Source organism: Ranitomeya imitator, chromosome 2, assembly GCF_032444005.1.
Source record: "Ranitomeya imitator isolate aRanImi1 chromosome 2, aRanImi1.pri, whole genome shotgun sequence".
Lineage (NCBI taxonomy): Eukaryota > Metazoa > Chordata > Amphibia > Anura > Dendrobatidae > Ranitomeya > Ranitomeya imitator.
The window spans coordinates 791,072,896-791,096,307 of record NC_091283.1 but is presented as its reverse complement, the minus strand read 5'-3'; the positions used below and the strand labels follow the sequence as shown (position 1 = coordinate 791,096,307).

Sequence of the window (23,412 nt, the reverse complement as noted above, 5' to 3'; positions counted from 1 at the left end):
GACCTGCCTGTTTTGTTCCTTGGTCTTCATGATGCTCTCTGTGCTTCAAACAGAACCCTGAGACTATCACAGAGCAGGTGCATTTATACGGAGACTTGATTACACACAGGTGGATTATATTTATCATCATTAGGCATTTAGGACAACATTGGATCATTCAGAGATCCTCTATGAACTTCTGGAGTGAGTTTGCTGCACTGAAAGTAAAGGGGCCGAATAATATTGCACGTCCCACTTTTTCGTTTTTCAATTTCCACAAAAATTTAAAATAACCAATAAATTTCATTCAACTTCACAATTGTGTTCCACTTGTTGATTCTTCACCAAAAATGTAGATTTGGTATATTTATGTTTGAAGCACGATATGTGAGAGAAGGTTGAAAAGTTCCAGGGGGTCGACTACTTTCGCTAGGCAATGTATATACCAAGATGGGAAATATTAGTTAAGAATTGACTACATTTTTGCTTCCATTTTTTTTTCTATTTTCCTCCTCTAAAACCTAGGTGCATCTTATCGTCCAGTGTGTCTAAGGCTATATTCACACTTAGCGGTTTTTACCGCGGAACCGCCGCGATTTTGATGCTGCGGGTCCGCAGCAGTTTCCATAGCGTTTACAGTAACATGTAAACCCTATGGAAACCGCAAACCGCTGTGCACATGCTGCGGGAAAAACCGCGCGGGAACGCAGCGGTTTACAACCCGCAGCATGTCACTTCTTTGTGCAGAATCGCTGAGATTCTGCACCCATAGGAATACATTGAACCGCTTACTTCCCGCATGGGGCTGTGCCCACGTTGCGGGAAGTAAGCGGATAATGTGCGGGTGGTACCCGGGGTGGAGGAGAGGAGACTCTCCTCCAGGCTCTGGGAACCATATTTGGGGTTAAAAAATAAAAAATCTGGTTATACTCACCCTCTGATGTCCGGAGCTCCTGGGCGCTGCACGCGGCCGTCCGGTCAGAGTTGCTGTGCGACCAGGACCTGCGGTGACGTCGCGGTCACATGACCGTGACTTCACGAAGGGTCCTTCTCCCACAGCATCTTTGGAACCGGACCGCCGGGTGCAGCGCCCAGGAGATCCGGACATCAGAGGGTGAGTATAACCAATTTTTATTATTTTTAACATTACTATTGATGCTGCATATTGCTTGCAGCATCAATAGTATAGGCGGAAACCCGCAGCGGAAACCGCGGAACAAACCGCGATAAATCTGCAGGGAGAACCGCAGTTGTTTTGCCCTGCAGATTTATCAAATCCGCTGCGGGAGAACCCGCAGGGACCCGACGCAAGGTGTGAACATAGCCTTATAGTTTGAAAAATACGGTATTTATATGTCCCTTTAGATAATGTAAGTTCTAACAGAATACAAAAATGTGATGTATAAATGTATCCAAAAGCTGTGTGATACTGCCTCATTTTGCATTACATAGTCTATTCACCATACTTCTTACCAATAAAGCAAATACTAACCTTTCTTAATGGCAACTTCAAAGAAATTACTTGGGTGTCTTAAAGGAACCTGATAAAACTCAGTCAACCGTTCCACATCCTTTGTCATGTAGGCGCCTCTCTTTGGAACCATGGCAGGCGGTGAGTTACCTATAGATAAATGAGAGTCATTTCTGATCTTTCAGGAATATGTCACCTATATTGCTCCAGATCCTTTTTCAGTTTTCCCACCAAAAATATGTGAACAGAAGTTGGGATAGTTTTGGATGAGAGTTTGGCCAACACCTTGGCCAGTGATATGGTATATAGAGGTGTTATATGTCATTGTAATCCTGCTTATCACGATAATGACATGACCACTTAGAAGTGACCTATACAAAACAGCAAGTGTCAGCCTGATATGAGGCTCACTAGAAACTATATGGAGCAAATTGAAATCCACCAAAGATAATATAAATCAGGTAAATTTTATTAAGAAATCACATTAAAACCATGTCACACAAAAATTACACAATGACAATTTAGAGAACTGTGGAGGAGACATGAAGGTAGGCAAAGGAAGGAATAGGAGTCAATGTGTGACTTAAGGGGGCAGGGCAAAAGATCACTGCAGCGTAAATAGAGGCAGCATCAAGCTGGTGGGCAATGCAAATAGATGGAGTGTATAGCCTATCCACCAGTAATGTATGCTGCCATAAAAACGATATATCCCTTTGAAAAAGCAGGTATGCGAAACACGTGTCAGGTACCACAAGGAGGGCATCGTTGGTATTGACTCATAATAATGCCTACCACTATGTCTTTTACAAGTAAAATGCCTCTTTTCGTCCCTCTAGATGGTAAAATTGAGTCCTTGAAAATATTAGTGCCCTGTGCAAGTGCCCTAGAAAACAGTGCCCACTTTTCGGCCCTTAAAACGTAATAATGCCCTGAGTATGACAATTTTACAGACACAATACCCTGAGTGCCCCTATAACAAATGCTTCTTAAGTACTAACTTAAAGGGGTTGTCCACTACTATGACAATTTCTTCTTCATCTAAATGCTTGCCCCCCATAAAATAGTTAAGCTTATACTCACCTCCCGTGCATTCGCCATTCCAGCAATGTCAGCACTCGCGGTCCCGGGGCTCTCGTGCGTTTGTTGAGGCACATGACGCTGGCGTCCAAGCACTGGCGTTTCTGTTCCAGTCTTCGAACAAATCGAACATGAAGAGGAAGTCTGGGCTACAGCTGATCTGGGACTTGCTTTTCAGGCTCAAATCGACAGGAGGCGGGGACAGTGATGCCAGTGCTGATAGGGTGCCGACGTCACAACAACAGCACGGGAGCCCTGGAAAGCGAGTGCCGACACGGCGGGGAGTATAAACTTTATTATTTTATGGGGGCCTTGAGAGGATTATGAGGAGAAGTTCTCCAACTAGTGAACAATTTCTTTAACATTTAATAAATGTCCTCTGAATCCTTCCATATATAGTTCCCCTCTACACAGCATGATGCCCCCACATGCACAGCATGATGGATCCACAGATTCCCAATCACAGCAGGATGGCCTTCAGTAGTCCACCCCACAATGTATTATGTCCCTCAATAGCCCCGTCCCACACTGTAAAATAGCCAGTAGTCTCCACCACACTTTACGATGGCCCCCAGTAGTCTCCCCCACACTGTAGGATGGCCCCCAGTAGTCTCCCCCAAACTGTACGATGGCCCCCAGTAGTCTCCCCCACACTGTAGGATGGCCCCCAGTAGTCTCCCCCAAACTGTACGATGGCTCCCAGTAGTCTCCCCCACACTGTATAATAGCCCCTGGTAGCTTCCACCACACTGTACGATGGCCAATAGTAGTCTCCCCCACTGTATGGTGGCCCCCAGTATTATCCCCCAAGCACACTGTATGGTGGCCCCCAGTATTCCCCATCACACACACACTGTATGGTAACCCCCAGAATTTCCTCCCCCCACACTGTATGGTGGCCCAAAGTATTACTCCTCACACACTGTTTGGTGGCCCCCAATATTCCCCCCTTTATCACACTTTATGGTGGCCACCAGTATTTCTTCCACCATTGTATGGTGGCCTTCAGTATTACACTCCTCCCATACAATGTATGGTGGCGCCCAGTATTTTCCCCCACAACGTATGGTTATGCCAATATTCCCCCCTACACACATGTTGTATGGTGGTCCCTAGTATTCCCAAACACACTGTCAGGTAGCGCATTATATATATATATATATATATATATATATATATATATATATATATATATTTTCTGTGGGAGCATAAACTAAGGTGGCCATACTTTTTTTTCTTACTTCCTATTTCTGAACAAGTTGGAAATTAAAAAAAAAGGATTAATACAATTTCTGGGGCGGACAAACCCTTTAAACAGAATGGTCCTGACAACCGGCTGACTGACATGAGATCAAGTTTTTTTTTATCCCCTTCAATAATGTTATCACCAGATGAATCTTCATTTTCCATTACAGCAACTGATGCATCACAAAGTATCGTAACACGTTCTGGTCATTCAGATGAATGATTCTCCATGTCAGCAGGACCTGCTCTTATATAACAGCGCTTGCACTTTGAGCCCCGCTACCGAGAGGTACGAACTTTAATCACCCAGCAGTGTTTGGTCACGGTGATGGCTCCGGCACGCGTTCAGTGTCCGCTCTATGTATAGAGACCAGAGGCTGTAACCGCGGCCCTGGCAATGACTGACAGTAGGATCAGCTTTACAACCTACAGTCCATCAATGCCGAGGACACGGATACAGTTGCTGCTCTCCATAAACAAAGAAGTGACAGGTTCCCACTAAGAGCTCGTGCACGCACCGTATTATGGCGTCTTCCACGAGCCTCATGTTTAGCACCGGAGCATTACTGATCTCACATGACAAAATCCAATTTCTGCGATGGTTCTACATGTGAAGATCGTACACGGAAGTCATGTGAATGAGCTACAGACTCACTTTTTTTTTTAATACATTAAAGTGGTCCTCTAGGACATTGATGGCCAATCCATAGGACCATCAGGTCCACAACACATTGAAGTACTGGTTGAGCTTGGTATTGCTGGTCAACCCATTCACTGGAGGAACTATATTACCAGGCATCTTCTAGCATTACATACCAGTTGCATTCATTATTGCTCCAAGGAACGCAGGGCATAAATGGATGTTTATGTTCCATATGTTCTTATATCGTAATAGTATCTGTTGTGAGTAAAAAAATAAAAAGACAGATTGGAGATCCATTTTTTTTCTATACTAAAATAACAAATCTTATTCATAAACTTTGGAAATTTTCAGTGAAAGTTTTGTGCTGCGGTAAGAATTTTTAAATTTGTATTATGACCATTTGTTTTGGATTTTCACCATTACCAATCACATCCTCTGAAAAGATCATGAATAGTTATTATTATTTGCAATTTTACACGCTGTTAAAAAGAAAAAAAAATCAACTGAAGAGTAGTGATATTTTCTTACATAGCATGGCGCCATCTGGTGTACAAGTGTATTGCAATGTACAGGTTCACCAGGGGAGCTGAGTGCTGGACACACATGCTCAGTCATCACAACAACCAATTTGTCAGCTCGTTAGTTATTAGTTTGACCAATTTGTTCACATACACTTTTCACACCAGGTTGCGTCATACTATCTATATTTTAAAAAATATTTATTTAAAATGTTTATTTTTGGCTGGTGGTCTCCCTCATTGAACTGTTCAACATCTGTTCCTGGCCCACCCAAGTCATCGGTAACATATGGTCTCCAAGGGCAATAGCCAGGGCTATGGAGTCGGTAAGACAACCTCCAACTCCTCAATTTCCCAGACTCCCGACCCCACAGCACTGGTCATGGTCACTACTGAGCATGTGCATAAAGTGCAGCACAGATTCATCTCCACTAAAAGCCCAGATCCTTAGATCAGGAACAGAACAGACATTTATAGGACATTTCCGAACTTTCCCAAATTCTTATGAAAATATTTACAGCACTTCCTGTACTGTACCCAATGTATTATATATTTTTGTATTCTGAGTCAGTCTATTTTATACAGACTCCACGACTCTGACTCCACAGCGATGTCCATAGCACAAGTCCACACACTTAGCCAGGACACCCACCTTCATGTAACATGTCAGGGCATAAGAAACAAGTACCTCGCCCAAGGCTACCATGCCACGTTAAACAGTACCATATAAACAAAATCAACAATGCATATACAGTTATAGGAAAAAGTTTGGGCACCCCTATTAATCTTAAGCTTAATGTTTTATAAAAATAGTTTTTTTGCAACAGCTATTTTAGTTTCATATATCTAATAACTGTTGGACACAATAATGTTTCTGCCTTGAAATGAGGTTTATTGTACTAACAGAAAATGTGCAATCTGCACTCAAACAAAATTTGACAGGTACATAAATATGGGCACCCCACCAGAAAAGTGACATTAATATTTAGTAGATCCTCCTTTTGCAAAAATAACAGCCTCTAGTCGCTTCCTGTAGATTTTAATGAGTTCCTGGATCCTGGATGAAGGTATTTTTGACCATTCCTCTTTACAAAGCAATTCCAGTTCAGTTAAGTTTGATGGTCGCCGAGCATGGACATATCTCTTGAAATAATCCCAAAGATGTTCAATGATATTCAGGTCTGGGGACTGGGATGGCCATTCCAGAACAGTGTAATTGTTCCTCTGCATGAATGCCTGAGTAGATTTGGAGCAGTGTTTTGGATTATTGTCTTGCTGACAGATCCATCCCCTGCGAAACTTCAACTTTGTCACTGATTCATGAACATTATTGACAAGAATCTGCTGATACTGAGAGGAATCCATGCGTCTCTCAACTTTAACAAGATTCCCGGTGCCGGCATTGGCCACACAGCCACAAAGCATGATGGAACCTCCACCAAATTTTACTGTGGGTAGCAAGTGTTTTTCTTGGAATGCTGTGTTTTTTGGCCGCCATGCATAACGCCTTTTTGTATGACCAAACAACTCAATCTTGGTTTCATTAGTCCACAGGACCTTCTTCCAAAAAGAAATTGGCTTCTCCAAATGTGCTTTTGCATACCTCAGCCGACTCTGTTTGTGGCGTGCTTGCAGAAACGGCTTCTTTCGCATCACTCTCCCATACAGCTTCTCCTTGTGCAAAGTGCGTTGTATAGTTGACCGATGCACAGTGACACCATCTGCAGCAAGTTGATGCTGCAGCTCTCTGGAGGTGGTCTGAGGATTGTCCTTGACTGATCTCACCATTCTTCTTCTCTGCCTTTCTGATGTTTTTCTTGGCCTGCCACTTCTGGCCTTAACCAGAACTGTACCTATGTTCTTCCATTTCCTTACTATGTTCCTCACAGTGGAAATTGACAGGTTAAATCTCTGAGACAGCTTTTTGTATCCTTCCCCTGAACAACTATGTTGAATAATCTTTGTTTTCAGATCATTAGACAGTTGCTTTGAGGAGCCCATGATGCCACTCTTCAGAGGGGATTCAAACAGGAGAACAACTTGCAAGTGGCCACTTTAAGTAGCTTTTCTCATGATTGCATGCACCTGGCTTCAAAGCTCAATGAGGTTAGAAAACCAAAAAAAGTGCTTTAGTAAGTCAGTAAAAAGTAGGTAGGAATATTTAAAACAAGAAAATGATAAGGGTGCCCATACTTATGCACCTGTCAAATTTTGTTTGAAGGCAGATTGCACATTTTCTGTTAGTACAATAAACCTCATTTCAAGGCAGAAACATTACTGTGTCCAACAGTTATTAGCTATATGAAACTGAAATAGCTGTTGCAAAAAAAACAATTTTTATAAAACACTAGCTGAAGAGCCCGGCGTTGCCTGGGCATAGTAAATATCTGTGGTTAGTTATAGCACCTCACTTCTCTTATTTTCCCATTACGCCTCTCATTTTACCCCTCACATCTCTCATTTTCTCCCTTATACCTCTCATTTTCCCCCTCACTCCTCTTATTTTCCCCCTCACTCCTCTCATTCCCCCCTAACACTTGTCATTTCGACCTCACATCTGTCATTTTCCGATCACTCCACTATTTTCCCTCACTCCTCTCATTTTGCACTCACACCCCTCATTTTCCCCTCAGTATGTATAAGTATACATAGCACCTCACTTCTCTTATTTTCCCATTACGCCTCTCATTTTACCCCTCACATCTCTCATTTTCTCCCTTACACCTCTCATTTTCCCCCTCACTCCTCTTATTTTCCCCCTCACTCCTCTTATTTTCCCCCTCACTCCTCTCATTCCCCCCTAACACTTGTCATTTCGACCTCACATCTGTCATTTTCCGATCACTCCACTATTTTCCCTCACACCTTTTCATTTCACCTCACACCCCTCATTTTCCCCTCAGTATGTACAGTTAAGTCCATATATATTTGGACAGAGACAACATTTTTCTAATTTTGGTTATAGACATTACCACAATGAATTTTAAACAAAACAATCCAGATGCAGTTGAAGTTCAGACTTTCAGCTTTCATTTGAGGGTATCCACATTAAAATTGGAAGAAGGGTTTAGGAGTTTCAGCTCCTTAACATGTGCCACCCTGTTTTAATAGGGACCAAAAGTAATTGGACACATTAAATAATTTTAAATAAAATGTTCATTTCTAGTACTTGGTTGAAAACTCTTTGTTGTCAATGACTGCCTGAAGTCTTGAACTCATGGACATCACCAGACGCTGTGTTTCCTCCTTTTTGATGCTCTGTCAGGCCTTCACTGAGGTGGGTTTCAGTTGCTGTTTGTTTGTGGGCCTTTCTGTCTGAAGTTTAGTCTTTAACAAGTGAAATGAAGGCTCAATTGGGTTGAGATCAGGTGACTGACTTGGCCATTCAAGAATATTCCACTTCTTTGCTTTAATAAACTCCTGGGTTGCTTTGGCTTTATGTTTTGGGTCATTGTCCATCTGTAGTATGAAGCGATGACCAATCAGTTTGGCTGCATTTGGCTGGATCTGAGCACACAGTATGTCTCTGAATACCTCAGAATTCATTCGGCTGCTTCTGTCCTGTGTCACATCATCAATAAACACTAGTGACCCAGTGCCACTGGCAGCCATGCATGCCCAAGCCATCACACTGCCTCCGCCATGTTTTACAGATGATGTGGTATGCTTTGGATCGTGAGCTGTACCACGCCTTCGCCATACTTTTCTCTTTCCATCATTCTGGTAGAGATTGATCTTGGTTTCATCTGTCCAAAGAATGTTCTTCCAAAACTGTGTTGGCTTTTTTAGATTTTTTTTAGCAAAGTCCAGTCTAGTCTTTTTATTCTTGATGCTTATGAGTGGCTTACACCATGCAGTGAACCCTCTGTATTTACTTTTATGCAGTCTTCTCTTTACGGTAGATTTGGATATTGATACGCCGACCTCCTGGAGAGTGTTGTTCACTTGGTTGACTGTTGTGAAGGGGTTTCTCTTCACCATGGAGATTATTCTGCGATCATCCACCACTGTTGTCTTCCGTGGGCGCCCAGGTCTTTTTGCATTGATGAGTTCACCAGTGCTTTCTTTCTTTCTCAGGATGCACCAAACTGTAGATTTTGCCACTCCTAATATTGTAGCAATTTCTCGGATGGGTTTTTTCTGTTTTCGCAGCTTAAGGATGGTTTGTTTCACCTGCATGGAGAGCTCCTTTGACCGCATGTTTACTTCACAGCAAAACCTTCCAAATGCAAGCACCACACCTCAAATCAACTCCAGGCCATTTATCCGCTTAATTGAGAATGACATAATGAAGGGATTGCCCACACCTGTCCATGAAATAGCCTTGGAGTCAATTGTCCAATTGCTTTTGGTCCCTGTAAAATCAGGGTGGCACATGTTAAGGAGCTGAAACTCCGAAACCCTTCATCCAATTTTAATGTGGATACCCTCAAATGAAAGCTGAAAGTCTGAACTTCAACTGCATCTGAATTGTTTTGTTTAAAATTCATTGCGGTAATGTCTATAACCAAAATTAGAAAAATTTTGTCTCTGTCCAAATATATATGGACTTAACTGTATAAGTATATAAGGGGACAATACAAATATCTCGCTGAGGATCTGTTTATACCAAGGAAGGTGACGGGCACAAGGGGGCATTCTTTGCGTCTGGAAGAGAGAAGGTTTTTCCACCAACATAGAAGAGGATTCTTTACTGTTAGGGCAGTGAGAATCTGGAATTGCTTGCCTGAGGAGGTGGTGATGGTGAACTCAGTCGAGGGGTTCAAGAGAGGCCTGGATGTCTTCCTGGAGCAGAACAATATTGTATCATACAATTATTAGGTTCTGTAGAAGGACGTAGATCTGGGGATTTATTATGATGGAATATAGGCTGAACTGGATGGACAAATGTCTTTTTTCGGCCTTAGTAACTATGTTACTATGTATATACATGTTTGTCATTTCCCTTATATATAGTATATGTTATGATCTGGTGGCCTTGGAGCAGCATGAGACGTACTCTGGAGAAGGTGGTCCCTGTACTGACCGCAAACCCTGAACCTAGCAGCGCAACTAAAAGTAGCCGTGGGGGGTACCTAACACTCCCTAGACCCCTCGGCACAGCCTAAGATCTAACTACCCCTAAAGACAGAAACAGGAAACCTATCTTGCCTCAGAGAAAATCCCCAAAGGATAGATAGCCCCCCACAAATATTGACTGTGAGAGGAGAGGGAAAAAACATACGTAGATATGAAATCAGATTTTAGCATAGGAGGCCATACTAGCTAAAAAGAAAGAATAGAACAGAGTACTATGCGGTCAGTATAAAAACACTAGAAAATATCCACCGCAGAAAATACGGATCACCACATCTGACTAAAGACATGGGGGGTATATCTGCATCTCCAGAGAAATAGCTAGGCTGCAAAAAATCCTTCACAGACCAAGCTGGACAAGACAAAAACATGAAAATGCACAGAACTATAAGGTCCACTGCAGGTGGACAGCAAAAACAAAGCCAGGACTTATCTTTGTAGAAAAACACAGCAAACTGGAGAGACCAGCAGGGAAGTGAATCCTTCAAGAACAATGGACAACTGGCACTGACTAAAGGATCCAGCAAAGCTATATACCCCAGTCAGTCCTGCAATTAGTAGATACACATGTCCACTCCTGCAATCCAGGCACAACTGCATTACCCTCTACAACCACCGGAGGGAGCTCAAAAGCTGAATTCACAACAAGTATATACCTGTATGTCATCTCCTTTATATACCACAACACATCAGACTCTCGCCTACCATCGTAACCTTCAAAAAGAACCTGAAGGCCCACCTCTTCAGACAAGCCTACAACCTGCAGTAACCACCGATCGACCAAACCGCTGCATGACCAGCTCTACCCTCACCTACTGTATTCTCACCCATCCCTTGTAGATTGGGAGCCTTCGCGGGCAGGGTCCTCATTCCTCCTGTACCAGTTATGACTTGTATTGTTTAAGATTATTGTACTTGTTTTTATTATGTATACCCCTCCTCACATGTAAAGCGCCATGGAATAAATGGCGCTATAACAATAAATAATAATAATATAGTGTATATACCTGTATGTCATCTCCCCTGTAAATAGTATATACCTGCTGTGTCATCTCCTGTATATTGTATATACACACCTATGTGTCATCTCCTCCTGTATATAGTATATACCTGTATGTCATCTCTTCTGTATATACTATATACCTGTATCTCATCTCCTCCTATATATGGTATATACCTGTATGTCATCTCATGTATATAGTATATACCTGTATGTCATCTCCCCTGTATATAGTATATACCTGCTGTATGTCATCTCCTCCTCTATATACCTGTGTCATCTACTCTTTTATATAGTATATACCTGTATGTCATCTCCTCCTGTATATAGTATATACGTGTGTCATCTCCTCCTGTATATAGTATATACCTGCAAGTCATCTCCTCCTGTGTATAGTATATACCTGTGTGTCTTCTGCTCCTGTATATAGTATATACCTGTGTGTCATCTCCTCCTGTATATAGTATGTACCTGTATGTCATCTCCTCCTGTATATAGTATATACCTGTGTGTCATCTGCTCCTGTATATAGTATATATCTGTGTGTCATCTCCTCCTGTATATAGTACATATCTGTATGTCATCTCCTCCTGTATATAGTATATACCTATGTCATCTCCTCTTGTTTATAGTATATACCTGTGTGTCATCTCCGCTGTATATAGTATATACCTGTGTGTCATCTCCCCTGTATATAGTATATACCTGTGTATCATCTCCCCTGTATATAGTATGTACCTGTATGTCATCTCCCCTGTATATAGTATATACCAGTGTGTCATCTCCTTCTGTATATAGTATATACCTGTGTGTCATCTCCCCTGTATATAGTATATACCTGTGTGTCATCTCCCCTGTATATAGTATATACCTGTGTATCATCTCCCCTGTATATAGTATGTACCTGTATGTCATCTCCCCTGTATATAGTATATACCAGTGTGTCATCTCCTTCTGTATATAGTATGTACCTGTATGTCATCTCCTCCTGTATATAGTATATACCAGTGTGTCTTCTGCTCCTGTATATAGTATATACCTGTGTGTCATCTCCTCCTGTATATAGTATGTACCTGTATGTCATCCCCTCCTGTATATAGTATGTACCTGTATGTCATCTCCTCCTGTATATAGTATATACCTGTGTGTCATCTGCTCCTGTATATAGTATATATCTGTGTGTCATCTCCTCCTGTATATAGTATATATCTGTATGTCATCTCCTCCTGTATATAGTATATACCTGTGTGTCATCTCCCCTGTATACAGTATATACCTGTGTGTCATCTCCCCTGTATATAGTATATACCTGTGTGTCATCTCCCCTGTATATAGTATATACCTGTGTATCATCTCCCCTGTATATAGTATGTACCTGTATGTCATCTCCCCTGTATATAGTATATACCAGTGTGTCATCTCCTTCTGTATATAGTATATACCTGTGTGTCATCTCCCCTGTATATAGTATATATGTGTGTGTCATCTCCCCTGTATATAGTATATACCTGCGTCATCTCCCCTGTATATAGTATATATGTGTGTGTCATCTCCTCCTGTTTATAGTATATACCTGTGTGTCATCTCCCCTGTATATAGTATATACCTGTGTGCCATCTCTCCTGTATATAGTGTATACCTGTGTGTCATCTCCCCTGTATATAGTATGGACCTGTATGTCATCTCCTCCTGCATATAGTATATACCAGTGTCATCTCCTCCTGTATATAGTATATATGTGTGTGTCATCTCCTCCTGTATATAGTATGTACCTGTAAGTCATCTCCTCCTGTATATAGTATATACCTGTGTGTCATCTCTCTTGTATATAGTATATACCTGTGTGTCATCTCCTCCTGTATATAGTATATACCTGTGTGTCATCTCCTCCTGTATATAGTATATACCTGTGTGTCATCTCCTCCTGTATTAGACCTCGTTCACACGTTATTTGGTCAGTATTTTTACCTCAGTATTTGTAAGCTAAATTGGCAGCCTGATAAATCCCCAGCCAACAGGAAGCCCTCCCCCTGGCAGTATATATTAGCTCACACATACACATAATAGACAGGTCATGTAACTGACAGCTGCCGTATTTCCTATATGGGACATTTGCTGCTCTTGTAGTTTGTCTGCTTATTAATCAGATTTTTATTTTTGAAGGATAATACCAGACTTGTGTGTGTTTTAGGGCGAGTTTCATGTGTCAAGTTGTGTGTGTTGAGTTGCATGTGGCTACATGCATGTAGCGACTTTTGTGAGATGAGTTTTGTGTGGCGACATGCGTGTAGCAACTTTTTGTGTGTCAGGTTAGTGTAGGAAGTTGTGTGCAGCAAGTTTTGCGCATGGCGAGTTTTATATGTGGTGTGTTTTTAGTATGTGCAAGTTTTGTGTGAGGCAACGTTTGCATGTGTTGCAACTTTTGTGCATGCGGCTATTTTTCTGCGTGGGCAAGTTTTGCGTGTGGTGAGTTTTCCATGACGTGAGTTTTGCACGTGTGGCGAGTTTTGCGCGTGGCGACTTTCGTGTTTCGACAGCTATGTGGCGAGGTTGGTGTATGTGTGGTGAAATGTGTGCTGAGGGTGATATAGGTGTTCAAGCATGTGGTAGTGTGAGGCACATTTTGTGTGTGTGTGTTCATATCCCCGTGTGTGATGAGTATCCCATGTCGGGGCCCCACCTTAGCAACTGTACGGTATATACTCTTTGGCGCCATCGCTCTCACTCTTTAAGGCTACGTTCACATTAGCGTTATGCGCCACTGCATCGGCGACGCAACGCACAACGCACGCAAATACGCACCAAAACGCACGCAAAAACGCTGCATTTTGCGACGCATGCATCGTTTTTTGCCGAAATTTGGACGCAAGAAAAATGCAACTTGTTGCGTTTTCTTGGTCCGACGCTTGCGGCAAAAAGACGCATGCGTCGCACAACGCAACAAACAAAAACGCATGCGTCCCCCATGTTAAATATAGGGGCGCATGACGCATGCGTCGCCGCTGCGTCGCCCGACGCAAACTAGCATAACGCTAATGTGAACGTAGCCTTAGTCCCCCTTGTTCACATCTGGCAGCTGCCAATTTGCCTCCAACACTTTTCCTTTCACTTTTTTCCCCCCATTATGTAGATAGGGGCAAAATTGTTTGGTGAATTGGAACGCGCGGGGTTAAAATTTCGCCTCACAACATAGCCTATGACGCTCTCGGGGTCCAGACCTGTGACTGTGCAAAATTTAGTGGCTGTAGCTGCGACGGTGCATGTGCCAATCCCGGACATACACACACACATACACACACATTCAGCTTTATATATTAGATTAAAGGGAACCTGTCACCCCGAAAATCGCGGGTGAGGTAATCCCACCGGCATCAGGGGCTTATCTGCAGCATTCTGTAATGCTGTAGATAAGCCCCCGATGTTACCTGAAAAAGGAGAAAAAGACGTTAGATTATACTCACCCAGGGGCGGTCCCGCTGCTGGTCAGGTCGGATGGGTGTCTCCGGTCCGCAGCGGCGCCTCCTATCTTCTTTCCATGACGTCCTCTTCTGATCTTCAGCCACGGCTCCGGCGCAGGCGTACTTTGCTCTGCCCTCTTGAGGGCAGAGGATAGTGCTGCAGTGCGCAGGCGCCGGAAAGGTCAGAGGCCCGGCGCCTGCGCACTGCAGTACTTTGTCTGCCCTCAACAGGGCAGAGCAAAGTACGCCTGCGCCGGAGCCGTGGCTGAAGATCAGAAGAGGACGTCATGGAAAGAAGATAGGAGGCGCCGCTGCGGACCGGAGACACCCATCCGACCTGACCAGCAGCGGGACCGCCCCTGGGTGAGTATAATCTAATGTCTTTTTCTCCTTTTTCAGGTAACATCGGGGGCTTATCTACAGCATTACAGAATGCTGCAGATAAGCCCCTGATGCCGGTGGGATTACCTCACCCGCGATTTTCGGGGTGACAGGTTCCCTTTAAGCTTAAGATTAATAGGGGTGCCCAAACTTTTTCATATAACTGTAAATAATACCGCACTCCGCAGCTGCGACCAGGGGCAGACACACTATAGGTGCAACCTGTGCAGCTGCACAGGGTCCCAAGAGGTGAAGGGACCACCGCACCCTCCATAGCATGTGGAATTGTGTGTTATGAGGAGCTTTTGGTCTGCAAAAGGCCAATAAATTGTTCTTACACAGGGGCCCTTTGTCTGGGTCCACCAATAGCAGGGACACTACTATCAAAGGGGCACCTGAAAAAGTATTAGGCAGAGAGCCTTATTACAGCCACACACATGCGGCTATAGACACAGGAATAGCACTCGAGGCAATTCCCTAATATGTTTAAGAAAGAGAAATGCTGCAAATTACAATTCTCCAAATAAAACCTCTCACCTCAAAGCCCAGCCAGGAATAGGGGGAGACCACATCGTAGAACAGCTCCAGCACCTTCCTGTTAGACATGTCTGCTGCTTACCCTGCAAGGAGCATTGTGGGAAGAGAGCAAAGTTTACTGCAACCTGTTGTACAGCATTTGTCTGACCTTGTGTCGGAGCAGATGGTGAAGGCTCTCACTGCCACCTACTGTGAACTTCCATGTTGGCACCCAACTAGCTGAAAGCACAAATACACAGGCAGTCTGGTGCAGTTCTGTTTGTGCGTTGAGGCCATGATGAGCGTTTTATGAGTTTTTGATGTTGCAGATTTTCTACACCCATTAAGTAAAATAGGTTATTTGCATTTATGGAGCTTAAAAAAACTCACCAAAAAACAAGGCACATCTGCAGCAGAACTTTGAGGCTGACATTCAGATTTCTGGCACAGATCTGCTGCCAGCCATACAGAAGATATACTCAAGGATTGGACCCATTGGGCCCGATTCATTAACTCAGTGATAAACATTTAGTAGATGCCCAGGGCGGCAGGACGCAGACCCAAACCCGGGACTGTCCTGCAGTATTCGGGACCTATGGGTTTATTTTTTTGTTCATTCATTCATAGTGTAGCAGCCATAATGTTCATATTTACGTAAGCTGCACTATATGACATCTTGATTTTTTTTTTGTGCCTGTAAGGCCGTGTTCACATATTGCATATATAATGTTTTTTTTATTTTCTGCAGGTGTCTGATCTAATCTAATCAAGTCCAATCTAAGCAATAATGATCTTCTCTGGTTATTTCATTTTTTGCTGCATTTTTAATGCATTTTATCCCTTGTTTGATGCACTTTTAGTGCAGATGTAAGGGTATGTGCACACGTTGCGGTTTTGTTGAAGATTTTTTGCGGTGCAGAAATGCTGCAGATCCGCAGTTGATTTACAGTACAATGTAAATCAATGAGGAAAAAAAACGCTGTGCAGACGGTGCGGAAAATTTGGTGCGGAAACGCTGCGGATTAAAAGAAGTAGCATGTCACTTTTTTTTTTGCTGATCTGCAGCGTTTTTGTACCCATTCCATTATAGAAATCCGCAGGGGTAAAACAACGCTGAAAATCCACAAAAAATCCACAGCAAAACCGCACCAAAAACGCTGCGGATCCGCACAAAAAACGTGACAAATCCGCTGCTGTGTTTTCTGCTAAGAGATGCAGAATCCGCACCAGAAATTCCTGAGGCTAATCCGTAACGTGTGCACATAGCCTGAAGCAGTGTTGTTAATGTGTTTTTTTTTAAGTCCAGAAAAGCTTTAATTCTGCAGTTTAAAAATCAACTGCATGTTTTACATGCATTTTTTCCACGCTCCCCATTGAAGCCTATAGGGAAAAAGGCACCAAAACCCCACGGTTCAGCAGCATCATTAGACGTTCAGTGGGCGCAGTTTTTGTGAAATCGCATCCACTTTGTGTGGACAGTTAAATGTGGCAAAGTTTGTGCACCAACAAAGCAGCACAAAATCACAGCATTTATTCTGCATGTGAACATGGACTAAACATTAAAGCAAAGTGGATGTGATTTCATGAAAACGCTGCCCTTTGTGCATCTAAAGACGCTGTTGAACTGTGCGGATTTGTTGCATTTTTTCTCTTTAAGTTTCTATGGACAGACTGAAAAAGCTGTAGCTGGGGAAGCATGTATCCTCTTTCAGATTTTCTTTAATTGCTTTTGTTGTTCTTTCTGCTCCAAAAATGCAATAAACAGTGAACAAGAAAATCATAATGTACCATAACATTGTACTACAGAAAACAGCCTTGTTTTGCAAATATTTAATAGTCAAACATGTGGCTGAAATAATTAAGCCATAGTCTGATGTGTGCTGTCAGTGGATCAGCTGTCAGGTTCCCTTGAAATGGCATTTATAATTATTTACAATAATTAATGTCAACTTTATTCTGCAGGCCAATAAAATGACAGCAATAATACATTTAGATTTAGGGGTTTTTTAACCTTTTTGTTACTTTTGTACAAAATATAAGTTACCACCCTTTTTTTAAGCCATATGCTATGTGCACACGTTGCAGATTTGACTGTGAAGTTTTCTGTGCAGATTCTGCATTTCTTGGCAGAAAAGGCAGGTCAGAATCTGCGCCTTTTTTTGGTATGTGCACAAGTTGCAGATTTTTGTGCAGATTTCTTCCTTTTTTTACCCCTACAGATTTCTATTATAGAATGGGTGCAGAAACGCAGCAGATCTGCACAAAGAATTGACATGGTCCTTTTTTGAATCTGCTGCGTTTTCTGTGCAGATTTTTCCCTACCATTAGCACAGCATTTTTTTTGCCATTGATTTATATTGTACTGTAAATCACTTGCAGATTTGCAGCGTTTCTGCGCGGAAAAAAAAGCTGCAGATCTGCAGGAAACTGCAACGTGTGCACACACCCATAAGGAAACCTGTCACCAGAAAAAACGCTATTGACATGCAGATATGGGGTTAATCTGCAGGTTATACCATTATTAACCTGCCTGGCGCTAGCACTTACCCAAACGCTGTGGGGAGAAAATGAACTCTATTCCACCAGGAAGTGTTTCAGTTACAGTCATGGGAGTAGCACCGGCGTGATTGCAGACCCAGGGACAGTTAGTGCCGAGCGTGCGGTTACAGCCGTCGCTCTGTCTGAACACTTGCCGGCGCAACTCCTGTGATCGATACTGGAACGCTGCTGGGGAGAATAAAATTAATTTTCTCCCCACAGTGCTGGGCAGGCTAGTAACGCTATTAACCTGCAGATTAGCCCCATATCTGAAAGTTAATAGCGTTTTTTCTGGTGACAGGTTCTCTTTAATTCCAAGAGACCCTTTACTGCTTTTCTTCCCCTTAGGCCGGGATCACACATACGAGAGATATGGCCGAGTTTCGCAGGTGAAATCCCTCCTCTGGTGCCAGCACTCCGGAGCAGAGCGTGCAGCCGCACAGCAACACATGGAGCTACATGCTCCGCTCCCAAGTGCTGGCGCCAGAGGAGGGATTTCACCTGCGAGACTCGGCCGTATCACGTATATGTGTGATGCCGGCCTTAGATGAAGCTTTGTGAGGGATTGTTTTTTTTTTGTTTTTTTTGTAGTGCAAGCTGTAGTTTTAGTAAACTACAGCAGGTACAGTTCCTCTGCACATCCTAAAATTACACCACCAGAAGAAATGCCTGAGTCTACCTTTCGTGGTGTGTTAAATTATGCTGTTATCATTGTGCACCACAGGTCATATCATTAAAATAGTTTTCTCAACAAACCCTTCTGCAAAAGGAAGTTGGTGTTGATCATAAAACACCTACTAACTATCAGCTGGCACATCTATGAGAATATGTGGTGTGAATTTATATTCCCTGTAGTTCCCACTGCAGGAGAAATGTAGTGTTATGTGACAAACATTCAAATCAAGTGCAAGTGTTACGTTAGTAAATGTAGATATAGGTTGTCCAGCTCGGACATCCCCTTTCATTATTCAAATAAATTACTTGGGTATCAACCAAATTGTTTTTAGTAGGAAGTAATGGGCTCCTAGTTGGCTTCAAATTGGGCCCAGAATTTCCCTTTTAATCGGCATATCATGTTTTCATTGATATATATGCAAACAAAAAAATGCCCCAAACCCTCTCACCACGGCGCAAAACACAAAGCAAAGATTTGCAAGGTAACCATATTGGCATCTTTTTGTACCACTAATCCCCCTTGTCTAAGGCAAATTATTTGGGAGGCGAGGTCCAGTTGGTTGATTTGAATAGTGTGTAAGTTGTCGTGAAACTAAATGCAAAAAAATGGATTTGTTACCCAAGTCGGAGCTTATGTGTGAGTACAAGCTCCTGTGATTTGTTTCTTTTCTAGCACTCGGTTACTGGAATTTTGCTTATCTATTGAAAGGATTATTACTTTACATATTGTGTTAAAGGAGTTCACGAGCTGATAAAAGCAAAGATTTCTTGAGTCAAGGACACCAACCTCCTTGTCTTTCAAAGTCTTTCATATCTCCCATTAGTACTATTTGAAAAATAAAGAGGATCCTTTAAAAGTCAGTGCGCAGACACATGTGAGTCGCCCTCCAGGGCTTGGGGTACTCGGTACCGGGTCCGGTCGCTCTTAAAGGGGATGTCACGGTGGCTGCTACCTGGTCTATGGCCCTGGGACTCAATTAAAGGGGAAAGATCTTTCAAGGGAAAAACACCTGTGGTGTTCGGTCAATAGTGGGACCAACGCTGCATTAAAGGGGTGCTCTAGGGGGATGTTATTGCAGCACTGATGGTACACTTCCAACAGGTGAAGAGAGGTCCCCAGGGGTCCTAAGGTGTATGGTGGTGAACTGATGACGGTTGCCGGTAAATGAGTAAAGGACACAAGTTGTAAGTCTTTACCTGGTTTACTGTAGTTGACAGGTCACAGTCCAGGGCCCCGGCAACAGGTACATAGGAGTCCAAGCAGCCCGGAAAAAAGCGGAATCCCCTTGGCAAGTCAGGTTAGGAGCCTTCCACTCTGCACTTGCTAAAGTCCCTTGCTGATTGAAGTGTTCCAAACAAGGTCCTAATTCTTTCAGTTCTTTCTCCTGTCCTGGGACTGGTACCTGTATGGCAGACAGCTTGAGCCGTACTTTCTGGGGTCTCTACACGGTGACTCCAGGCTCCAGGATGCTGCTGTGTCACAGGCATAATTTGGGCAATGTCTGTATGATCTTATGCCCTCTGATTCTGCTGAGTGTTCTGTAGTTCCACTCTAGCCTCGGGCTCCCGGTACCCGGCCTCTGTGCACTGACTGCTCGGAGGTCTATTCTCAGCCTCCTTGAGCCCTGAATCTCTCCTCTGTTCCTTTCCTGTCTGTCCTCACTCACAGACTGCCTGTAAAAAGTGAACTGACTCCTCCTCCAAACCAGGATCTTTATCCAGGGAAGCTGCCCTAAAACAGGGTTTTGAGCTCCCCCTCTTGGCCTGGATTTGGAAGGTGTTGTGTGTGTGATAACCTGCCAAAGAAAATCTCACTTGTCTCTAGGCATAGCACTACCCTCCCCGAGAGGAAGGCAGCACTACTGTGGTACCCAAGCTCCTGGGGTTCCACACATGCATTTCTGTTGGATTTGGTGTTGACATGTGGAAATGCAAGTGAGTCGCCCACCAGGGCAGCGAGGTACTCAGCACCAGGTCCGGTCACTATTAAAGGGGATGTCATGGTGGTTGCGACCCCGTCCGTGGCCCTGAGACTCACTGTAAAAGGGGAACGGTTTTTAAAGGGAATTGTGATAAAGTCTGTCATGACGCCACCTGTGGAGTTCGGTCAATAGGGGGACCAACGCTACTTTAAAGGGGTCCTCTGGGGGATGTTGTTGCAGCAATGATAGTGACGCTTCCCACAGGTGAAGAGGGGTCCCCAGGGCTCCCAAGGTGTATGGCGATGATGGTGCATGCTGCTCAATGAGTAAAGGACACAGCGTTGCAGTCTTTATCTGGTTTACCGAAGATGTAACAGGCCTCAGTCCAGGGTACCGGCAACAGGTACATTAGGTGTCCAGCAGCCCGGAAACAAGTGAAATCCCCTCGGCAAGTCAGTTTAGGAGCCTTCCACTTTGCGCTCACTATAAGAACCTTGCTGCCTGAAGTGTCCTAACAAGGTCCTGGTTCTTTCCCCTGTCCTGGGACAGGTACCTGTATGGTATGCAGCTTGAGCCATTCCTTTTGGGGTCTCTGCACGGTGACTCCAGGCTCCAGAATGCTGCTGTACCACAGGCTTAATTTGTGCAATATACGTGTAGTTCTGTGTTATGAAAGGTAATTCAGTACCACAATGGACATAGAGGTCAGCGCACATACAGTGACCTGGCAGTAACCCAAAAAACAAGAACGAGCTCTGAGACGTGGGAACTCTGTTGACCGCAATCCCTAATCCTCTCAAACCACACTAAAGGCAGCCGTGGATTGCGCCTAACGCTCCCTATGCAACTCGGCACGGCCTGAGAAACTAGCTAGCCTGAAGATAGAAAATAAGCCTACCTTGCCTCAGAGAAATACCCCAAAGGAAAAGGCAGCCCCCACATATAATTACTGTGAGTTTAAGATGAAAAGACAAACGTAGAGATGAAATAGATTTAGCAAAGTGAGGCCCAACTTTCTGAACAGAGCGAGGATAGGAAAGGTAACTTTGCAGTCAACACAAAACCCTACAAAAACCACGCAAAGGGGGCAAAAAGACCCTCCGTACCGAACTAACGGCACGGAGGTACACCCTCTGCGTCCCAGAGCTTCCAGCAAGCAGAAAAAAACAAATTGACAAGCTGGACAGAAAAAAACAGCAAACTAATAGCAAAGAGGAACTTAGCTATGCAGAGCAGCAGGCCACAGGAACGATCCAGGAGGAAACAGGTCCAATACTAGAACATTGACTGGAAGCCAGGATCAAAGCACTAGGTGGAGTTAAATAGAGCAGCACCTAACGACTTCACCATATCACCTGAGGAAGGAAACTCAGAAGCCGCAGTACCACTTTCCTCCACCAACGGAAGCTCACAGAGAGAACCAGCCGAAGTACCACTTGTGACCACAGGAGGGAGCTCTGCCACAGAATTCACAACAGTACCCCCCCTTGAGGAGGGGTCACCGAACCCTCACCAGAGCTCCCAGGACGACCAGGATGAGCCATATGAAAGGCACGAACAAGATCGGGAGCATGGACATCAGAGGCAAAGACGCAGGAATTATCTTCCTGAGCATAACCCTTCCACTTAACCAGATACTGGAGTTTCCGCCTTGAAACACGAGAATCCAAAATCTTCTCCACAATATACTCCAACTCCCCCTCCACCAAAACCGGGGCAGGAGGATCAACAGATGGAACCATAGGAGCCACGTATCTCCGCAACAATGACCTATGGAATACGATATGTATGGAAAAAGAATCTGGAAGGGTCAGACGAAAAGACACAGGATTAAGAACCTCAGAAATCCTATACGGACCAATAAAACGAGGTTTAAACTTAGGAGAGGAAACCTTCATAGGAATATGACGAGAAGATAACCAAACCAAGTCCCCAACCCGAAGTCGGGGACCCACACAGCGTCTGCGATTAGCGAAACGTTGAGCCTTCTCCTGGGACAAAGTCAAATTGTCCACTACATGAGTCCAAATCTGCTGCAACCTGTCCACCACAGTATCCACACCAGGACAGTCCGAAGACTCAACCTGCCCTGAAGAGAAATGAGGATGGAACCCAGAGTTGCAGAAAACGGTGAAACCAAGGTAGCCGAGCTGGCCCGATTATTAAGGGCGAACTCAGCCAAAGGCAAAAAGGACACCCAGTCATCCTGATCAGCAGAAACAAAGCATCTCAGATATGTTTCCAAGGTCTGATTGGTTCGTTCGGTCTGGCCATTAGTCTGAGGATGGAAAGCCGAGGAAAAAGACAAGTCAATGCCCATCCTACCACAAAAGGCTCGCCAAAACCTCGAAACAAACTGGGAACCTCTGTCAGAAACGATATTCTCTGGAATGCCATGTAAACGAACCACATGCTGGAAAAACAATGGCACCAAATCAGAAGAGGAAGGCAATTTAGACAAGGGTACCAAATGGACCATCTTAGAGAAGCGATCACAGACCACCCAAATGACTGACATCTTTTGAGAGACGGGAAGATCTGAAATAAAATCCATAGAGATATGTGTCCAAGGCCTCTTCGGGACCGGCAAGGGCAAAAGCAACCCACTGGCACGAGAACAGCAGGGCTTAGCCCGAGCACAAATCCCACAGGACTGCACAAAAGTACGCACATCCCGCGACAGAGATGGCCACCAAAAGGATCTAGCCACTAACTCTCTGGTACCAAAGATTCCAGGATGACCAGCCAACACCGAACAACGTACCTCAGAGATAACTTTATTCGTCCACCTATCAGGGACAAACAGTTTCTCCGCTGTTCAACGATCAGGTTTATTAGCCTGAAATTTTTGCAGCACCCGCCGCAAATCAGGGGAGATGGCAGACACAATTACTCCCTCTTTGAGGATACCCG

General features: G+C 43.9%; 1 protein-coding gene across 1 annotated transcript in view; it reads right to left on the bottom strand.

Annotated features, from left to right (window-relative positions):
- The window catches only part of LOC138665799 (glutathione S-transferase kappa 1-like), a 35,336-nt gene extending 19,825 nt beyond the window's left edge, over positions 1-15,511 (bottom strand). The window contains exons 1-3 of the mRNA XM_069753641.1: positions 15,386-15,511; positions 4,589-4,670; positions 1,472-1,600 (exon numbers count right to left, since the gene is read on the bottom strand). Coding sequence (XP_069609742.1) covers positions 1,472-1,600; positions 4,589-4,670; positions 15,386-15,454 — 280 coding nt within the window. The 5' untranslated portion in view covers positions 15,455-15,511. The remainder of the gene's footprint in view (positions 1-1,471; positions 1,601-4,588; positions 4,671-15,385) is intronic.
- Between the last annotated feature and the right edge of the window lie 7,901 nt (positions 15,512-23,412).